The sequence below is a fragment of the Cyprinodon tularosa genome, unplaced genomic scaffold (assembly GCF_016077235.1).
Source record: "Cyprinodon tularosa strain WSP-4 unplaced genomic scaffold, ASM1607723v1 ctg276, whole genome shotgun sequence".
Lineage (NCBI taxonomy): Eukaryota > Metazoa > Chordata > Actinopteri > Cyprinodontiformes > Cyprinodontidae > Cyprinodon > Cyprinodon tularosa.
In genome coordinates, this window is record NW_024038981.1 from 286,707 (window position 1) to 305,965 (window position 19,259).

Sequence of the window (19,259 nt, forward strand, 5' to 3'; positions counted from 1 at the left end):
TGTTTTTTTTCTTTTCTTTGTTTTGTTCTTAATCCTAAACCTTAAAAGCAATGCTATCTGTATTTTTGAAACTTTCAATCATTTTACCAGCATTATGTGCTCAACATTGGCATTAAAGGAGCGTTGACATTCCGGACGGTGTTATCGACTTTATTTTGTTTTTCCTTGACAGTAAGATGTGTTTTGTCAACAGCTCAAGTTAACCTTGCTGTGCTACATCATGAGTGAACTCAGCCAAGAGAGCTTTTAGGGCTTTAGTTAAAGAAATAGCTTCATAATTTGCTTCAATTCCCTTAATAAATGACTTAAAAATGACAAAATTTGGGAACCCCTGCTGTGAATAATCTATCAAATTAATATACATCCTTAAGATACATATCTGTAGTAGTGCACTGCACTACCTAGCAAACTGGACTCAAACTGTTAAATTAGACAACGTAAAATGATCACAGAAAAATGATTTGTGTGCCCCTGTTTTGGCGTCAGACTCCATATATTTTTTCAGTTTCCACCATTAAATAAATGAAGGACTGTTTATAGCAAAGTGAGGACATTTAGCTGGGTCACACTTCCTATTTTTCCAATAGTTAGGTTTAGGGCTAAGATATAAATTGCTTTGAGGTTAAGGTTAGTTATGGACTGGTAATCCTAAATTTAGAGTTATGTTAGGGGTAGGTTATAAAAGGGGTTAAAACTGACTGGAAATCAATGAAAGTCAATGTATTACCACTTCAGCTTCCTCTAATATTTATTTGCCAAACAACCAAAACAAAGGGGCTGATTGTGAAGCCCTATAGCTGCTAATTATATAGAAGTTAAAGCAAGTTGGACATCTTCTCCATAACTATCTCAGCATCGGTACCCATCCCATCAGATGGAGATGCAGACCAGGTTCTCCATCACATAAGCCATGATCCTTGGTGCATGCTCAGACGCAGGAAACTACACAGGAAGACATGGGGTCAGGTGACAGGAAGGTCCTCCCCGTGTGACATTCTCTTCATGAATTCCACATTATCTGTGGAAGTGGGACTGGTGGAAGTAGTCCTCGAGCAACGGAAACACACCCAATAACATATGACACACTAAGGCGCATGGAGGGAGACAAACATAGATGCTGGAGGGCGGTTGCTTTAAATAACTCCAAAATGTCAACAATAGCCTGAATGAGGACTCCCCTCTCAAGATAGCACCACATGTCAAACCAGTACGTACAAGCAAAACAGAGTTACAATCCCTTTGATGGAACAGATACAACATGAATTATTACAAAATACATAACAGACAGTAATATCAAACTTCAGTCTGGATCTAAACTTATTACTTTGGTAGCTATTTCAAATTTTTAAATTCGACAAAAGGTAGAAGAGGTTTTGTAGAGAAAAGTCCTTGGAGAAAGCCTTCCAGCTGCTGCAATGAAACCCGAGACTGAGGAGGAGGATCATCATTCATGTGTTTGAGTCATCTAATCAATGTCCAGAGCAATATCCAAACCAGATTTATGGCAAGAATCTAAATTTATAATCACAGATATTCTCCATTAAAGTGTGTGCTGCTTTTGAGAAGAAAAAAACTAAACTTCTCTGTCCCTACATGTAGCAACATAGCTCAAATAGTTGCAAGAAATAAATACAGAGAACAGTGTTACTACAAGGTATTGACCCGATGTTGTGGGGGGAGAATAGAAAGCTGTGTATCCTTAATGATTATGCAGTATTTATTTTGATGTCTCACATGAAACAATAAATATTATTCTACATCTGAAAATGAAAAAAACATTAATAATAAGGCCCCCCGAGCACATTTTAGCAGTTTGTGTAGGAAAATTCCTCTCAGATTAGGCAGATAGCCTTTACCAAAAATCTCCTTTTGCTGCCAACCTCTGGATGAGCTGTTTTGTCTTTCAACGCCCCCGTCCTCTGGAAGGATGCGCCCCTACTGCCCACAACCATGACGACCAGTCGGAGTTAGTAAAGAGAGCCTAGAAGCACTGAATAGTACATTAGATGAAGGCTGGAGCTTGAACGATGGGCTGCTAGAGCTTATTTCCCCTTATGACATCATCAGGGGAATGCCTTTCAAACAGCATTTTGAGCACACATTAGCTAAGAGGCCGGGAAAGGCAATGATAGAGGGGAAAATTGTTTTCTATTTGTAAATCTCATTCACAGGCTTCAGCACACATTATTGCAAAATGTTTATAAAGAGAATATTGCATAATAGGAGACCTAGCATATTGCATATTGTGGTTCTTATCTTGACGTATTTCCCAACAGCTTTTACAGAGCAATGTAAAAGTTTCCTTAATTAGAGTAAATCACACATAAATAGTATTGTTAACAATAAGTGATTAATAAAAAAGTATTCCCACAAATAGTAGGACTCATTTCTCTGTTCAGGCCTGATGTTTAATATAGTCTGAGCTTTGAAAACTTCACTGAGGCGAGTAAAGACATGAGAGCGACCATTTGTGTGTGCAACTGTATTGGACTTGTGCAGGAATTAATGAAAGTGGTATTATACATTCTGTGTGCAAATACGCCACTTCCTTTTTAGTGTGCATTTAAGAGTATGTGGCGCTTTTTCAGTGTGAGCTTATTCAGGTGGAGGTTTGAGTCCCACTGTACAGCCTCCCCTGGGGTGGGGACCCAGAGCCAAAGGAAAGAGCTGGAGTGGAAGCCACACACACACACACACCCACACCCACACACATATATTAAATATGGCTGCTCTTTGACATGGAGTCTGGACTATTGTGTAGTAAAAAAAAAAAAAAAACGTTTTAGCAAGCAAGAGAGAGGAAGAGGAAGGGAATGTATGATTTATGATTGGACTGCAAGGCTAAGGGTGAAATTTATAACAAGAGAGACTGGGGGAAATGGAGAACTGTGGGGTGTGTGTGTGTGTGTGTGTGTGGGGGGGGGGGTGTTTCAGTGCAATAGTGTGCAGATGTATTCTTTCTATGTTCATAGTGCAATTCCTTTTTTGCCACAATCATTTTTTTATCTAATCTTTCTATAAGAGTGCTGAATGCAACTGAATTCCAGCTGTGTCACTACATGTAGTTGTAGCTGAAGATCTATTGAGGTATTTCTTTATTAGCTAGGTGCATCTAGAGAATGAATTATTTCACATCTTTTCTCTTTTTGAAATAGCTTAAGATCCGTCAGATTGGACAGAAATTATCTCTGAATAACAAATTTCAAACCCTGCCCCAGGTTCTCAGTTGGTTGTAGGTCTGGACTTTGACTGGGCCAAACCGTACTATTCTTGATGGTAATCCTGCTTGAAGGTGAACCTATATGCCAAACTGAAAACCTTTGTAGCCTTTGACAACTTTTCCTCCAGGGTTATCATGTATTTAGCTGCATCAGTTTTCTTTATAAGCATTCCTAAGCATGACAAAGGAAAGCTTCTAGACATCACAATAAAAAACAAACAAACAACCTGATAACAACCTGGTTACAACTAGGGCAAAATGCATTTGATTATAAAGTCACCCCTTGATTAATTAATCATAAGTATTTATAAAAAAAACCTTTCTGTACTGGTGGAAAGTAATTGTTGGGTTCTTAAACGAGAACGAGGGTATGGGTAAAAATCCGGCCTTATATCAATCTCATCACGGCCACAGAGAAAATAGCTCACCCAATACAGTCATGCTTAAATTGCTACTGTATTGCAGATCTCACTTTCAGTTGCTTCAAGCAAAAGTCTAAAAACTAAAAAGGGCAATTTTTACAAAGAGATTACAGAATTTAAGGCAAGAAAAACAAAGATATAAAGGGAAATTTTAATGTCAAAAAGCCCGTTAGACAAGATCCTGTTGCCTAAAGGAGATTTTATTATGTTTTACATTTTCTACAAGTGCTTTTTTAATTTCTCTGTGCGCACTGTTTACCATTCAAGCTTAGAATTTCTCCAAAATGTTGTTACGGTTTCATGTGACAATAAAGATCCCTGAAAGATTGTTGATTCTGAAAAGAGAGAAAAGACAAAAAACTGCTCCCAACTGCTACTCCTGCAAACCTAATGTTTTGAAAATGCATCAAGTTTATTGCTCTATTGTCTAAATCCTTTAATGCATAGTGTCTTCAATAAAACCATAAAAACATCTAGATATACAAACCCAGGGTTTAGGCACAGCTCACACACATATGTATTTAATCACACATTCCAATAGGTCTTTGTAAAGGGACACATGTAACAGAAGACTAGGGATAGTAGATCTACAGGCAGCACACACACACAGACTTAAAATCAGACTGACACCATGGGGAACATCTGGCATTCTTGAATTTAATGTTACCATCTCCTCTAAGCATATACAGGCAGGCAAGACAGCTTCACTGGCAAAACGGGAACATAATAAAGAGATTATCTACATATGGTTGATTGGAATCTGTGTGGAGTAGGAAAACCATGGAAGAAGAATAGGTTTGTCATCCTGAAATTAGGATAGAAGTACAGTCTGATACTGTGTCGTGTTTCTTTACATGTTGGCACCGGATACAGCAGCCTTTGACGGGGCTTGGAGAGAACCAGTGCTTACTTACAGTCATTTCTCTCCTCTTTGATCCACACATCAAGCTACATGTTTCTATCAGCTGGTGCAGTATGCCAACCGCAATGTGTGCTACAGTCGCCCTCCTTTGTGATGTTGGAGTAATGCAACCATCTGATTTATTCCAGCTGCAAACTAGAGGCTGGCATCGAATACAGTAACACATAAAAAGCTTTATCATGAAAGAAAAAAATAATAATTGTCCCATCTTCTTCTAAATATTCAGAGTATGTTAACCCTTTATAGGGCAAGTTGGCATTTTTGATCACACTTGCATACTCCTTACAAATGGAGTCCCCTCCGTCCCTCAGTGAGGTCTAGAAGCACAAGATCCATATCCAGCCATTCAGCAAAGATGCTGCTACATGGCTGTACATCTTACTTTGCATTTGACCAATTACATGAGTCCTTGAATAATAGATTACCTACTGGAAATTAAGTTGAAAAAAAAATTAACAAGTTAAGAAAAAAAAAGGTAAAAAGCTGATTGAAAAGTTAAAAAGTAAAGTTAAAAAGTTAATAAGCTTAATTAACAATTATATTTAGGTTTATAAACTAAAAATGTAAGTGCCAGTATCAGCATTTATGCCTCTAAGGTTATGTTGTAACAAAAAAAAAGTGTTTCTTTCACTATCGTTCATGTTTTTCTTGAAATTCTTAGAGAAGCACTTCAATTATTTTTCTTGATATATTTGGCCAAGTTGGAATTTCTTGTTATTACATTGACATTCATTTTTTGCAATCAAAATATCCTTATTTTTGAATGTTACGAAGGTAATAAGGTCTTATCCTGGATTGCAATACAACTATTGGCTTGAAATCTTGATTTTCAAAGTATTTCACTGAGCGCCCTATAAAATGTTAAACATATTCAAGACCGAAACCTCAAGACAGCATCTTAAAATGTTATTAAGAATGTGGAAATGTAAATGCTCTGTTTTATCTGTTATAGAAATAATAATAAGGTAAGGCAAGGCAAGGCAAATTTATTTGTATAGCACAATTCAGTACAAAGACAATGCAAAGTGCTTACATGATTAAAATATAGGAAAATAAAAACAGAATCAAAGCAAGTAGGGAAATAAATAAATAAAATTAAATAAAAAATGCAGAAAAAAGGAACATTAAAAAGAGTTGGACTAAAGAAAATAAAAAAGTTGAACTAATGATGTTTCAGTTGAACTGTTTAACTAGAATAACTGTAAATGATGATTGAGCTTTCTTAAAAGCACCCATGTCTGATTGTTCACGCTTAGATTTACATCTCAGTTATGTTTAGGAGCGTTAAAATGCAGCTTAACCTGTAAAATACAAATATCAGAGCTTTTTAAAACGTCCACGTCGTCAAATACAAACTACTCTCATTACAAAAAACGGGCAAGAAGAGGAGAAAGGGCAGCTTTATTTACTTTACGTGAATGGTAAAGTAAGGCGGGTCTTTATTTAGATTGGGACCAATTGCGTCACGAGGAGACTTTGATTGACGTCCGTTTCAACCAATGAGTGAAAGGTGCAACTGGACGAGCGGGCTACGACACTGTTGTTTTCCTCTCAACGGTTAGGCCGAATCTAGCGATTTTAACGTGTTTTAGCAGGTTAAAAAGAGCGAAAGGACACAGGATACGATAGTTAAATTAGGTCGTCAGAGTAAACTGGATACATTTCTTCACTGCGTGGGTTTTTAGACCCTGAAAGGACCGTTTTGACCTCCGTCCCTCCTCTCCTGACAGCTGTGTTTGCGGCGTGGAGTGCCGCCGTTTTACGCTTAAAGTTCAGCGGTGAGTGTTTTAAAAGTCGCATAACAAAGTCAAATGGGAAGGCTGATGGTATTTCATGTTAATAACCACACGGAGAAATAGCTGTTTTCTCAGCATTATTCTATATCTGTGTAAAAATAGTCAATCAGTGTTTAAAATTGGGTAGTAACTGACTGTAAATGTTCTTTATGGGTCAGATGACAGACAGAGGAGGGTAACAGTAACTGTTCATTTGAGCAACAGCTATTAACACTACTTAGAACAACGGAACGTCAGTTAGTAGTCACCCAACGTATCCAGACGTTTTGCTTTTAAAATAAAACAAAACTGTCTGTTTCTTTTTTTATTTTGTTTTTTAATCTATTTATGAGAAATGCCTTTTTTCCCCCCAAAGCCACGCAAGCATTAAAGGTAGCAAAGTGCAGAGCATCGTGGTGGATGTTTGTCAAGATGATGCGTTCAGGTACCACTTATAAGCTCCGGATTTTAAAGGGAACCCCCTGGCTGAATAAATAATTATTAAAACCACTCGCTATAGTTAAAAGAAATTTTGTCAGGTTCTTTACTTTTCGGCAGAAAAAAAAAGAAAAATATTTAAAAGTTGGACAGCTAATGTATTTATCTACTGACTGTGTAAAAAGATACACCAAACACACTAAAACCTGATATAAATTATTATTTTTTAAAGAATAAATATATCTATCTCTTTAAAACTCTGTGATAAATGAATTTAACTAGATTTATGAAGATATTTCTCTAAACTCCTCATTATAAAGATTAATTTTCTTAATTTATGGTTTTGTAAAGCGCCTCAAAATAATGAAAAAATAGAAAGCTACTAAATAAAACACTTAAGCTTAGTGAAATATGCCTCAGGATATATTTAGACATACCTAAAATTAATGAGACTGATGCTTTTTTTTGGCTCTACATAACATAAAAATGAAATAATTCATGGTGTAGTTGCAGGGACAGCTGGAAATGCTATGGAGAAAATATGGTTGAATAATGCTTTTCTAGAACATCATTCAGTCATTTTATGACTCTGCAAATGAATTTGAGTTAAAAGAGAATTTGCAGACTTTATCAACTTGTTGATTCAGAAAAGGAAACAAGACCCAAAGAGAAAAGCTGACAGAGAAAAAAAAAAGTTAAAATCTCCTCCAACGAGGTAAATTATCAAGCAGTGCGATCAAAGATGTTATTCCCAGTGTGGTGAGTCTAAATTTTGAAGAAAATTAGACATTGATGTAGACCTGTGAATATATGAAAACATCTGTACTGAAAGCTAAAAGAAATATGTGTTAAAATGTAAAAAAATTAAAATAAAGTGAAAGACTCTGAAGAAAACAGGAGTGACTGCATCTAAGAAATCAGAGGATGTAATTGATTTCTTTTATTTTTCATATTGAAGGCAAGGATTAGTCAACCTACACAGAAGAGTGCTTTAACAACAGAAACATTCTTAAAGGATTATTTTGATCTTGTTAATTTCTGTTCCTCTCATCTCACAACCTTTTTTTCTTTGTAAAAGTGTCTAAAAGTATTTATTTTTTATTTATTGATATGTTTTGCCCATATTTGCAGTGAATGTTATCTGCTTTCTCAAACTCAAATTCAAAACACTTCAGTGTCAATGCAGATTAGAGATTTAATCCTTCAGTATTGGTTTGTTTGAGGCATTTTGCCCCGATGTTTTTAAGGCTCCGTCCTCAGTGAGGCGAGCTTAGGTATATCCACTATATATTTTGCCATTTCGACATAACGTTGACTCAGACCCTGTGTTTAGGAATGAGCCAATGCATTTTTGAAACCAAGTGGATAGATTCCAGAAGTCGTTCCCATATTTTCATTATTTATCCATAATGAATAAATAAATCTCATCTTTTGTAAAACAATATCATAACGGCCAAAAATGAGGCCAGGCAAACATACCATAACATATTCAGTGGCGCTATATGCACTCATGTGGACCAATATTTAATTTAAAATTGCTTCTAGAAGAACACAACTTTTGTCTCTGTGTGGACAAGGACTAAACCAGTTTTCTTTTACAACCTCCCTTTAACTTGTCCTTTTATCAGCCTTTTGAACACATGTGGCGCTACGCTGCCATCTGGTTTTCAGTTCTTTCTGCTGCCTTATTTTCCCTTTGCTAATCTGGCAGCTGGAGCAGCTCATTGAAGCCCGGTAGCTCTCTGTTTAGCTGCACAATAATTTAAAACCCATACTTTTTTATGATTATTCTGACCACTTTGGTGGTTTTTTTATTAAAGACAAAATATAAAATTTTGTCTTTAATATAAAAACACATTTTTTTTTTGCCTGTCAATATGCTATATCCAATATAGTAATAATGAACTGTTTATTTTTGGTCCCAGATACTCAGTGGCACAACGGAGTAATATTTGTCTGGTTAATTTTTTTGTTTGGTCAGGCAAAGATGAGCATTTGCCTCAGCAGGAGAAATAAAATGAAGGAGAAAGGTTCTGTAGATGTTGACCTGATGTTCAGTGGGCTGGTAGCTGCACGTCTTAGGACAGAGTTTGCCTATTATCCCCTTGAACCCTACGGACCCACCGGCGGGTCCAGCTGCTACGTGACCTCGTATTTTTACCAAATCCCCAGTATTGATGTAAAAAACATATTTGGCACAGTTTGGTGACATTTCTGGATAAATGTGCCAAAATGGCCTCTCCGCCTAAGAAATTTCTCACTAATACCATTCTAAAATAAATATGATTCATCTGATTGAGTCCAAATTTGGTATATTTTTACACAACATTTAGATTTGAAAGTCTGTACTACTTTTTTGTGCTATAAATAATATTTTGGTTGTTGGTGTTTTGCAATGTTTATTTCAAAGAAAATTTTGGCGAGGTTCAAAAAATGCAAAATATTTTGTATTTTGTCCCTAATATTTCAGGCAGGGTCAAAGCTACAATGGTGCTGACACCAGAAAACCATTCTATGACATCTTACCTTTACAGACGTACCAAAAGTTTCTTCTTAAATCTAATAGCTTTGAGGCTATAAGTTATTTACTTTTGTGTGTTTTTGTCAGGCAGAAATGTATTTATACCCCCTTAGGGTGTAAGAGGTTATAAGATGGTGTCAGACTTGAAAGAGTTCATTTGTATACGGGGAGGAAGAGATATTTTATGTTTTGTAAGTGATGAATTGCTTACTCTCAGTTTTTGAGGGTTTTAATTTTTTTTTTTTGGATTTCAGGCTGTTAGGATGAATGTATGTATATGATTCACTTGTGAGTTTTTATTATAATGATATATTGGACCAATAAAAGGGAGTTCATGGTAATATGCTATATCCAGGACCCCTCAAGTGGAAAAGTTTTAGATTAACCTGGTTTAATTTAGTAAAAAATCTCCTTTAAGGAACCTTTTGCTATCCGATTATTATTGATAACTCAGAAAATAATCGATAGATTAATCTATTTTCAAAATAATCATTAGTTGCAGACCTATAAGATGCCCGCCTTTACTTTGCTGCAACATTAAAACTATCCTTAGGGTTTTATAATTAACTACATTTAGTCATATGGCATTAAAAAAAACTTAATAATTGCAACAAAAAAACTTTTTAAACTTATTCTGCCATTACATTTGTTTTATTGTCTTTTATACATATTTTTTATTGGTGGATTTTATATTTAGTCTCTGAGACAATTATACTTTATTCTTTGGATTAAGGTGGAGCAGAAGCCTTGCTTTCTATCTGGACTTAAACCAAATATATTTTTTTCTTATAATGTTTCTGCCCAGAGTTCAAGCTTTGTCTTTTTCAGAGTCGTTCATGCTATTTATGTAATTCTATTGCCATTGTAAAGGACACAATGCCGTTTTCTATCACTGGATGATTTAAAAACAGATAAGAGATTAGATGAATAAATAAATGAGCAACCATACGATTGATGGATGAATAATATCCACCTATTCGTTTAGACACACACATAAGTTCCCTCTACTTTTCACCTGTTAAAAATTAAACTACGTTTTACTTTATCTTGAATCACACAATGACACTGTAAAGTCAATCCAACTTGCCCATAAAACGTCTCTGCTTCGTTGCATCATCGTCTCTGAAATCCCGACCCGCTATAAAGTCCGTGAACGCCTCAGCGGAGCACCGTAGCAGCAGGCTAACAGGATTTAGCTCCGAGAAATCACCCCCCTCCTCTTCGAGCGAGCACTCTTCGTTGTGCACTTAAACCCGACTAACGTTGCGCTTTCAGGCCAACGCCGACAGTACAATGCCAGGTAACTACAACACTCGGCACACCGCGTGTAAAAAAACGCGCTAATTCACGCGTGTTAGGCGGCGGCTGTCTTTGTAGCGGAGGTTGTTTTGTTGACCTGCTTCTTCTTCGGGGGGATGCTGCCATGCTGTTAGCATTCTGCTAGCTGTTAGCGGAGCCCACTTTGTTTAGCCTTAGATTCTCCTCACACCTGCATTTGTCTTCGGTCTGTTTTGAAACGATTTAAAAGCCTAATTCCTTTTTATTCAATTAATATATTGTAGGAAATGTTATGCTTTTCTTTTACTTTGAGGGGGGGAATAGTTTTGAAGCAGCCCCCTGTGCTCTTTGTTGCTGCTGAGATAGCTGCTCACCTTTTAGGCCCCTGTCCACTGACAGTGTGTTTACAACTGGCCTCCGAGCATTACCCACAGCTAAATCCTTTCACAACAGGCTGCTTAGGGGGAAGCTTTACACCTGGTGGAGCCCGTTAGCAAAGGCCCACACCGCTCCTGTTACATGCAGCTCGGTTACATCATGGAAACTGTTAGAAAGGCGCTTATTCCCACCGTTTTTAGCTAAAACGGACAGATCACAAACTTATGTTTTGGTTCCTGCTCGAGTCCGTTCGTCTCATACTTTAGTTTTCCTCTTAGTTTAATTAGCCTTCGGAAACATTACAACAAAAAATACTCGGAAATGTTTCTGAAATTCTTTTGAAAAATGTTAAATAAGCAAAATGTTTATTTTTTTAATCCAGGTGTTTATTTTTGTTGCTCTGAAACTTCAACAATCATACAAGGTTTAATATAGAAACGCTATGCAAAGTTTAAAAGTATAAACTTAATAGAGAAATAGATATAAACCATAGTATCCTCTAAGTAATTAGGTTGGTTGTACTGTTTTATGATCAGATTTAAAATATGCTAAACATGGTATAGTGTCATTTTTTCTGGTAAGGTTATTGATTAATATTAACAAACTGTCATAAGTGCCTCAAAATACTCTTTATAATATCGATGATGACATGTAAGAAAAGGTACTATTTGATAATGTCAGTAGACAGTGCCTTTAAGCCTAGATAAAGTATACATTATTGTCCTTAACATAGTTATGGTGCTTTCAAAGATATTCCCTATTATAATAATTCAATGTTTTAGTTGATGATAAAAAAATACTGTTTACTGTACTTTAACTGAACCTCTAAATGACATGGCAGGTTACCCTGGTAACCCTGGTTACCAACATTATGTTGATTCCTTGCAGTTTTTACAAAGTCTATAATAAAAGAGATAAATATGTTATTTCGATAAGCACAATTACACTAATCACTGTAACCGATGTAGTGATTAGCTGTTTGGTATGATATATTTGGTTTTAGATTAAGTGTTTATCAGTTTATGCAAGTTAAAATAATTGTGCTTATTTAAATTTTCTAAACCCTCATGGCAAGGTAAACATTTATAAATTTTTTTTTTTCTTGTTTTTGGTACCCATTGAAGACTGTTTAGGTTTTCAAAAAACATGTTCATAGCCCCCATATAACAACTACATGGAAAAAAAATATATATATGTAAATATATTTGTAGGAAATGACTGTAGATGGTTCCTTTGTGAATTCTGAAACATTTAATCATTTTTTTATTAATAAAAAAAAGCTGTATACGCATTGTATAATTCCTCTGCCAGCATATATAAACTACCCTGACATTTCAGGTGCAAAGTGAAAATCTCCACGTCGACAGCATTAGAAGCAGGACTAATTATCTCTTGTCGTAAAGAAACATTACGACAAGATATATGTATGCAAGCAGGCTACATGTTTTCACTTAGTTAGTAATAAAATATTAAAATAATTTTTTCCTGTAGTTTTCTTTCAGGTTCAAACTTGCTGGGATTTATTTTTATCACTTGTTTTCTCTTGTCATCTTTGAAGCCTCACCAGTTGACCCAGTTTCATTCAATTACTTGTTGGGTTTTCTTTAAAGTAATTTCTCCTTTCTTTAACCCTTTTTGTTTTCTTTTTTTAACGCATATAAATATGTATTTTTTTAACAGCCTGTTTATTTTGCGGCGCTCGATAATTAAACGTCTTTATTGCTCCACACAGATATAACCAGACAGCTTCTCCCTGTCCGCTAACCTACTTAGATTACACGTGTTTATTCACGCTGTCCTGCTGAAAAACAGCTTGTCCTTCTGTGTTGCTGCCTGCACTCTGTGATGGTGTTGAAATGAACTTGAACAAAAAGTGCATGGAGAAAGATTTCTAAATTTGCAGTTAACCTATTATGTGATGCTTTCTGATAGCTGCTGTAGATCAAACATTGCTAAAGCATTCCCTGTGTCAGCTTGGCCCTGAAGCTTCATTTCCTTTTTTTTTTTTTTCTTGTCCCCAACCCTCTGACGCCGTGGCTGAGTCATGACTCGTCTGTAGCACTGATGTCATCATTATAGCATGTCTCATCTAAATAATAATACTATACCTTTGCTTAAGATAACTGATCAAGCCCCAGCATCTTTAATTTTTTTGTTGTTGTTGTTTTTTTAGTTGGGGGTTTCAGTGGTTATTTGTATGACTGTGGGTTTGGTTTGAACCTTTAGTGTTATTTTATATGGAAATATCCCATATAAGAGAGGGACAGTCCCACTGAAGGAAGAGCAGGAAGTCCAGCCAGAAGGGGAACTTGATGTTTTCCTTTTCTGTTCCCTTACAGATTGTTTCAGACACTAAAAGTATGTATTCACCTGCTTATCAGTGTTTTGTTGTAGGGCTAACACATGTCCTTTATATTGAACTATAAGCTTTATTTTAAGATTGGCTTATTTAAAAAAAAAAAAAGTTTTTATATTTTAATCGTATTAGTTTTTAAGAGTTCGATATTGGGGCTGGAACAACAATTGATTTAGTAGTTGACTAATCAATCTATTTACACTGCATACACCTGCCTAGAATACACATTTTTAAACTTACCAATCAGAGTTAACTAGCTAGTGAGCTAGCAACATGTTTTTTAGTCACTATATTCCACTGGATGATTAATTGATCTCTGCATTTGCAAAAAAAATAGCTTCAGCCCTAATGGAACATGGTAATATTTCCATGTATGCTTATGAAAGAATAATTTTTAATATATATTTTTTTAACATCATCTTGGTGTGTTTTAATGTTTATGTAAACACAGATTCACAGAGGGGGAAAAAACATGGAAGGTGGGACATAGTTTTATAATTTTAGTTTAAGCAGCTTTAAGAAATCTCCAGGTGGGTTTGTCTTGACTGTCCGCTTGCCATTAACCCCTGCATGCGCTCCCTACAGCCCTACTTTATACCGCTTCATCCTTTGACTGCTTTGCAACTCTTTTGATACATCTCGTGTCCTGCCATTGACTTCACTATGTGTGTTTAGGTTTAAACAGAGGTGCATGTAAAGGTTCACACAACTAGAGTTTGACACAACGCCTTTATGTAGACTAGTTTAGGTAATATTGCCTTCTCGTCCACTACAACGTAGCCTGATAATATAAGAAAAAGGCTTAATGTTTTCTTAAACTGATTTAGTTTGGTGCTGCAACTAATTATTTTGCCAATCCATTAATCTGTCTTTTTGTTTTATTATTATTAATTTAATAATTTGAAAGCCAAACGTTCTTTAAAGAAGACCTTTTAGGAAATCAGAGTGAAATAATTTTATTAATATAACAATTTTTATTATAATTACTGCTCTAAGTGGGTTGCTCTTTCAGCTAAAGGATCTCTTAGAGTCTACATTCCAGTTAACGATCGCTTACTAAATTAGTTAGCAATTTCAATAATCCTTTAATCACGATTATTCTGATTGTTTCTGCCTTAAAATGTTCGCATTTATACTTTATCAGCTTAATTGGTGGAGAATGATTCAATTACATATTGATTTGTTCTCCACTGATTAAGCTGATAAAGCTTATTTTTCCATTAAGTAAGAATTCCCTCCGAGAATTTATATTCAACTGTAGATTGACCATTAGAGAGCTTTTTTTTTTCTTTGTAAAATCACTTTTCTAAGAAAAATATCAGAGGATGTTGCACGATTACACATGACTCATACCATTTGTCAAGATTGCACCATGTGCTGAAATCTGCAGAGGCTTGGGGGGGAAAAAGGAAGCAATATTTGCCGGTAGTTTATTTGAGGGAACGTGATTCATTGAAGTCCTGTTAGTTTATGAAGCTGATTTAAAGCAGTGCTCTTATGCAGTATTTGCAAGTCAGATCACCTTTTCTTTAATGTTAAACCTTTGGCCTCAGATCTGCTTCAATGAAGCATCTGTGTGTCTAAAATGAAGTGAGTCATCTGAGCCCCGTCCAGTTTGAACGTGCTTCAGCATTTTTGAATGCAATTACAGACGGTGACTCTCCATGCTGCTCAGCTTTTATCCCCAACGCTGAATATTACTAGTTTTCTCTTGCAAAGTGATCAAGCCCTAAATTATTGCTGTTGTATTTCCTGTCTATTCCAGTTTCCTCCTGTTTTTTATTTTATTTTTTTTTTATTTTATTTAACCATTTCATCTGCTTGTTTTCCATTAGCCTAATCTGTAAAGGTGCTGTATGAAATGTGTGTATTTTACGGCAGCATCAACGTCCCACTGTTCTCGGCAGGCTGGAGATGGTAAACAAAATGCCAGCGACTCCATGTCGACTTCATCTAGTTGGTTGGCTAATAGCATAGGTTTTTAAATGGCTCACTGAACAGCGTCTATCCCAGCAGTTTCTCCTAACAATTTGGTTTTCATCCTTTTAATGAGAAAAGAATAATACATTTTGATCGGAACCCCGTAGGAGTTTTTTCTGTTCTTCCTTGAGGAGGCTTAACGCCAGCAGTAAGTCTCTGCTGTGATTTGCCAACAGAGCCAGCTGAGATGAGCGGTCCCGAGGTCGCCAACACACCGGGAGGCGGAGCGCCAGGAAAGGAAGGAAAAGAGCCGGTGGCCAATGGGCATGCAGGTGACAGTCCTGACGCCAACCCGTTTGCTGAGTACATGTGGATGGAGAATGAAGAGGAGTATAACAGACAGGTGTGTTCACATAACATGATGTAAACGCATCCTATAGAGCCATGGAGCCAGGGCAGATTTATTTTTATTAGAACTTGATTAAAAATGTAGATGTATTAATTTAGAAAGAAATGTTTTATTAGCAAACTGGAATGTCCATGTATCTGCTGATGGTTTGAGGATTTATCTTTGATGGTGGAAACCTTAATTTGTTGCCTTAATCTTGAACTCCCTCTATTATATTGAGTCATGACTCTGGTCGATCTGCTCTAAAATGTTATTGTTGTAGATCAGAACACACATGTTGGTAAGATTGGAATCTAAATGAAGGTAATGAATTGTATACATTTTTTTTTTATTTGAGGTGGAAGAGGAGCTGCTGGAGCAGGAGTTCTTGGAGCGTTGCTTCCAGGAAATGCTGGAAGAGGAAGACCAGGACTGGTTCATCCCTTCGCGTGACCTCAACAACCAGGGAGTCGGCCAGCTGCAGCAGCAACTCAACGGGCTGTCGGTCAGCGACCATCACAGCAACGTGGAGGAGGTTGCGGTGAGTCCCCCCCCTTCTTTCCTGCAGTGTGGATCGCTAACAATCTAATTAAAGAAAAGTGTTTTTATCGTGTCCTTTCTCCTCCTGCAGAGGAAGAGCATCTTAAATCCAGAGGCGAAGGAATTCGTGCCAGGAATGAAATACTAGAAGTCCCCCTCACCCCCATGGGGCCTCCATGCACTCATGAGCCCTTGCACATCCAGAGACTCTTACGGCCCTGGCCGCACACATTCTTATTGTTCCACACACACACACACACACACACATACAAACACACACATTTAAAGTCAGTGGCGTGCCGGCAGGCCCAGTTGGGGGGTGGGGGGATTTCTTTTCCTTTTCTTTCTTTTTCCTATTTGATCTTTTTGTTTTCAGCTTGTTTTGTTTTGTTTCTTGTAAACTGAGGGGCACTGGCCTCAGATCAGGGGTGTGGTACCAGCACCTCCCTCCTGCTAACGCTAGCTCATCGCTTATTTCACATGTTATAGATTGCCGTTTACAGAGCAGGCAGGGCACACTGTAGTTTCCTGGAAACTGGCAGCTACCTGAAGCGACACCAGGTCAAAACTTTAATTGAAAAAAAGCTTTACGGAAATGTTAAATATGTTCCAATCAACATTAACTGCTTTTCTTTCTTTCTTTTTTTTTTTTTTTATGGGCAAAACCATTTTCAGTAGGAAGAGGGTTTAAGCAGCAAACAAGCTAGAAAAACGACAAGAATTTCAGGAAACTCCGGTAAAGTTCTGCACCTGCTTTGTAAAGCAGTCAGTCATTTAAAGTGATGAAAGCTGAGCACCGGCTCTGTTTCAAAACAAATAAAGACCCCCTTCTCTCTCCCCGCCCACCTGGCAGTTCATTTAGTTATCAGAGCAGACATGGACAGCTGTAATCGTGGATGACAGATTATTTTTTAGATTTTTATATGGATATCCAGGTTTATCTTTTTGTCCAATGTAGAAGAGCCGAGGTGGTTAACGTCTAAATCAGGCATCAAGTTGAGTTTATTGAAAGGAAGAAAAAAATCTAGATTGTTATAGTTTATTTTGCTGACGGCTTCATGCTTGGTTTCAGATTGGGTTCTTCTGGGGACCAGTTTTGTTACGCTGGGGGACTGGTTTGATTTGAAACGCAGCAGCTGCCTCTTTCCGTTGGACCGCCTCAGTTACTCAGATTTAGAGTCCGTATCCAGATCAGGCTCTCAGATAATTTTGTCTCCTTATTTTATTTTTCTTTCTTCTCCATTCATGTGTTTGAGGATGAGCTGTTGGTCCCTACTGTGGTCTCCAATATGTCCTGTTAAAGATAAACATATGATGCATCCAGGCCATTCTTTTTATTCCTATTGGATAAGGACATATTCAGTTCTATATATATATAAAATTTTTTTTTTTTTCTGGGTGAAGTTCTACTTTTAGACCAGAACTCTGTGTGTATCAGGGTTTTATTTTCCTTCTAGATTTCAGGCTTTCAATATAAAATCAGTGAAACTGTGAGGAATATACTTTGAGAAATTCCAGTTCCAGTCAGCAGTAATATTTTCCTTTTTTTTTTTTTTATCCGTCATGTAAGCTTTAAAATGCAGCAGCAGTATTATTGTTCAAAAGCCTCTGATTATTTTATTCCCGGGTTAGCAAATCATCCAGGAAGCAGTTGGTGCTGTCACCGCCTCTCTGGCTTTAAACCAAGCAGCAGCAGAGACACAGGAGTTACGCTTTTCAAGGAGAACTTCCTCACAGTGTTGGACCACCGTAACCATGGCACCCTGGGGAATGGAGAAGCCAGTGGGGACCGTCCGCCAGGTGGATCGCATAACATAAAATCATTTTTGGAGATCTATTTTTTTTTTGTCTGTTAGATGACAGAAGCTGTTTTAAAAAAAGAAAAGGAAAAAAAAAATCTGAAGACACAGTATGGATTCAATAGAGTTAAAAATGATGAAAAAAGACAAATAAAGATGTTAAAGACAAATCTAGGTTGTCACTGTTTTTATTTTTAATCTCTAATTAAATGTGTTTTAATTTGAAAAATTAAGCATTTTCATTGAGGATAATAAATATTTATGAATAGTTTAAACAAGATGAATACAGCTCTTTAGGTCTGTTTTATAGCGAGCCATTTTACAAAATGCTAGATAACCTTTTTTATTATGCAAATGTGACTACAATATATTTATTTGCATTATTGAAACGACTATACAGGCTTGTATTTGCTTCACTAAACAGCTCTGTTAGGAGATAAAGAAACCTCAATGTTTAAACATTTATTCTGCAAATTTTCCCAAATCAGAAATGGTCAATTTGCTTAAAGTATGTCATAAAAAGATAATCTACAGATTTGGGTGCATAATATCAGCAATAAGTGTGTGCATTTCCTGTGCTTTGAACCGAAGACAGGATTGAAAGAAAGTTTGGTGTCTATGCAGAGTTCATCTTGTTAGTAAATTTTGACCAGGATGAGGAAAAAGTAGGAAGAGTTTCACACCATACCAATTGTCTGGCAGCTTTGTAATAAAGCAATGCCAGAAAAATTCACAGTAATAGATTTATTTTAAACTGTTAAAATCAGTGGGTCAAAATAAACTAGATCTATTTCAGAAATATATAATTTTTGGTGCTTAACATATTTTTTCCAATATAGTTAATTTTACTTTTACTTCAGTAAAAAAACAAACGCAATCCACCTGATCTGGTGCTCTGACTCCTGCTTCCCTCCTGTGTCCTTGGAGAACTTGTTGGAGCAAAAACTAGCCCTGACTGCCATTCTGTTTTAGGAGCAATGAATTGTTTTGGCTCCTAAAAAGCATGATAAAGACGTTATTTAAAAACAAAAAAACAGACAGCTGTTATTTTCATTGGCTTTATATGGGAGGTTGGTTCTGTGACAAGGAGGATGATGTTAAATTGGATGGGACTTTGGCTTGGCCAACCTGGTGGAGAGATATGAGGAGAACAGAAGGGATGAGAACATTATGGTGTCATCAGCAGAGGATCCGCTGTACCTGAGCACAATACTGGTACTGATACTCTGTCAGCCTTGGGCTGGGCTCTATACGGATACTTCTCCGCTGTCCTGGAGTCAGTGATTTGAAGCTGCTCTGAGA

At 36.6% G+C, this 19,259-nt stretch overlaps 1 protein-coding gene across 2 annotated transcripts; it reads left to right on the top strand.

Annotated features, from left to right (window-relative positions):
- Positions 1-6,068: 6,068 nt before the first annotated feature.
- paip2b (poly(A) binding protein interacting protein 2B) lies at positions 6,069-18,127 on the top strand. Of its 2 annotated transcripts, none has more exons than XM_038290136.1 (4): positions 6,069-6,342; positions 15,467-15,633; positions 15,977-16,159; positions 16,250-18,127. In XM_038290136.1, the coding sequence occupies exons 2-4, from the start codon at positions 15,478-15,480 to the stop codon at positions 16,304-16,306; spliced, it is 396 nt and encodes a 131-aa protein (XP_038146064.1). In that variant the 5' UTR covers positions 6,069-6,342; positions 15,467-15,477; the 3' UTR covers positions 16,307-18,127. The 2 variants fall into 2 exon arrangements, with proteins under 2 accessions (XP_038146064.1, XP_038146063.1); XM_038290135.1 differs by lacking the exon at positions 6,069-6,342 and adding an exon at positions 10,439-10,598.
- The last annotated feature ends 1,132 nt before the right edge of the window (positions 18,128-19,259 follow it).

Excerpts from the sequence above, each read along its gene's own strand:
- paip2b (XM_038290135.1), top strand. Across the intron at positions 15,634-15,976 it reads AAGAGGAGTATAACAGACAG|GTGGAAGAGGAGCTGCTGGA; the intron begins GTGTGTTCACAT and ends TTTTTATTTGAG. Across the intron at positions 16,160-16,249 it reads GCAACGTGGAGGAGGTTGCG|AGGAAGAGCATCTTAAATCC; the intron begins GTGAGTCCCCCC and ends CTCCTCCTGCAG.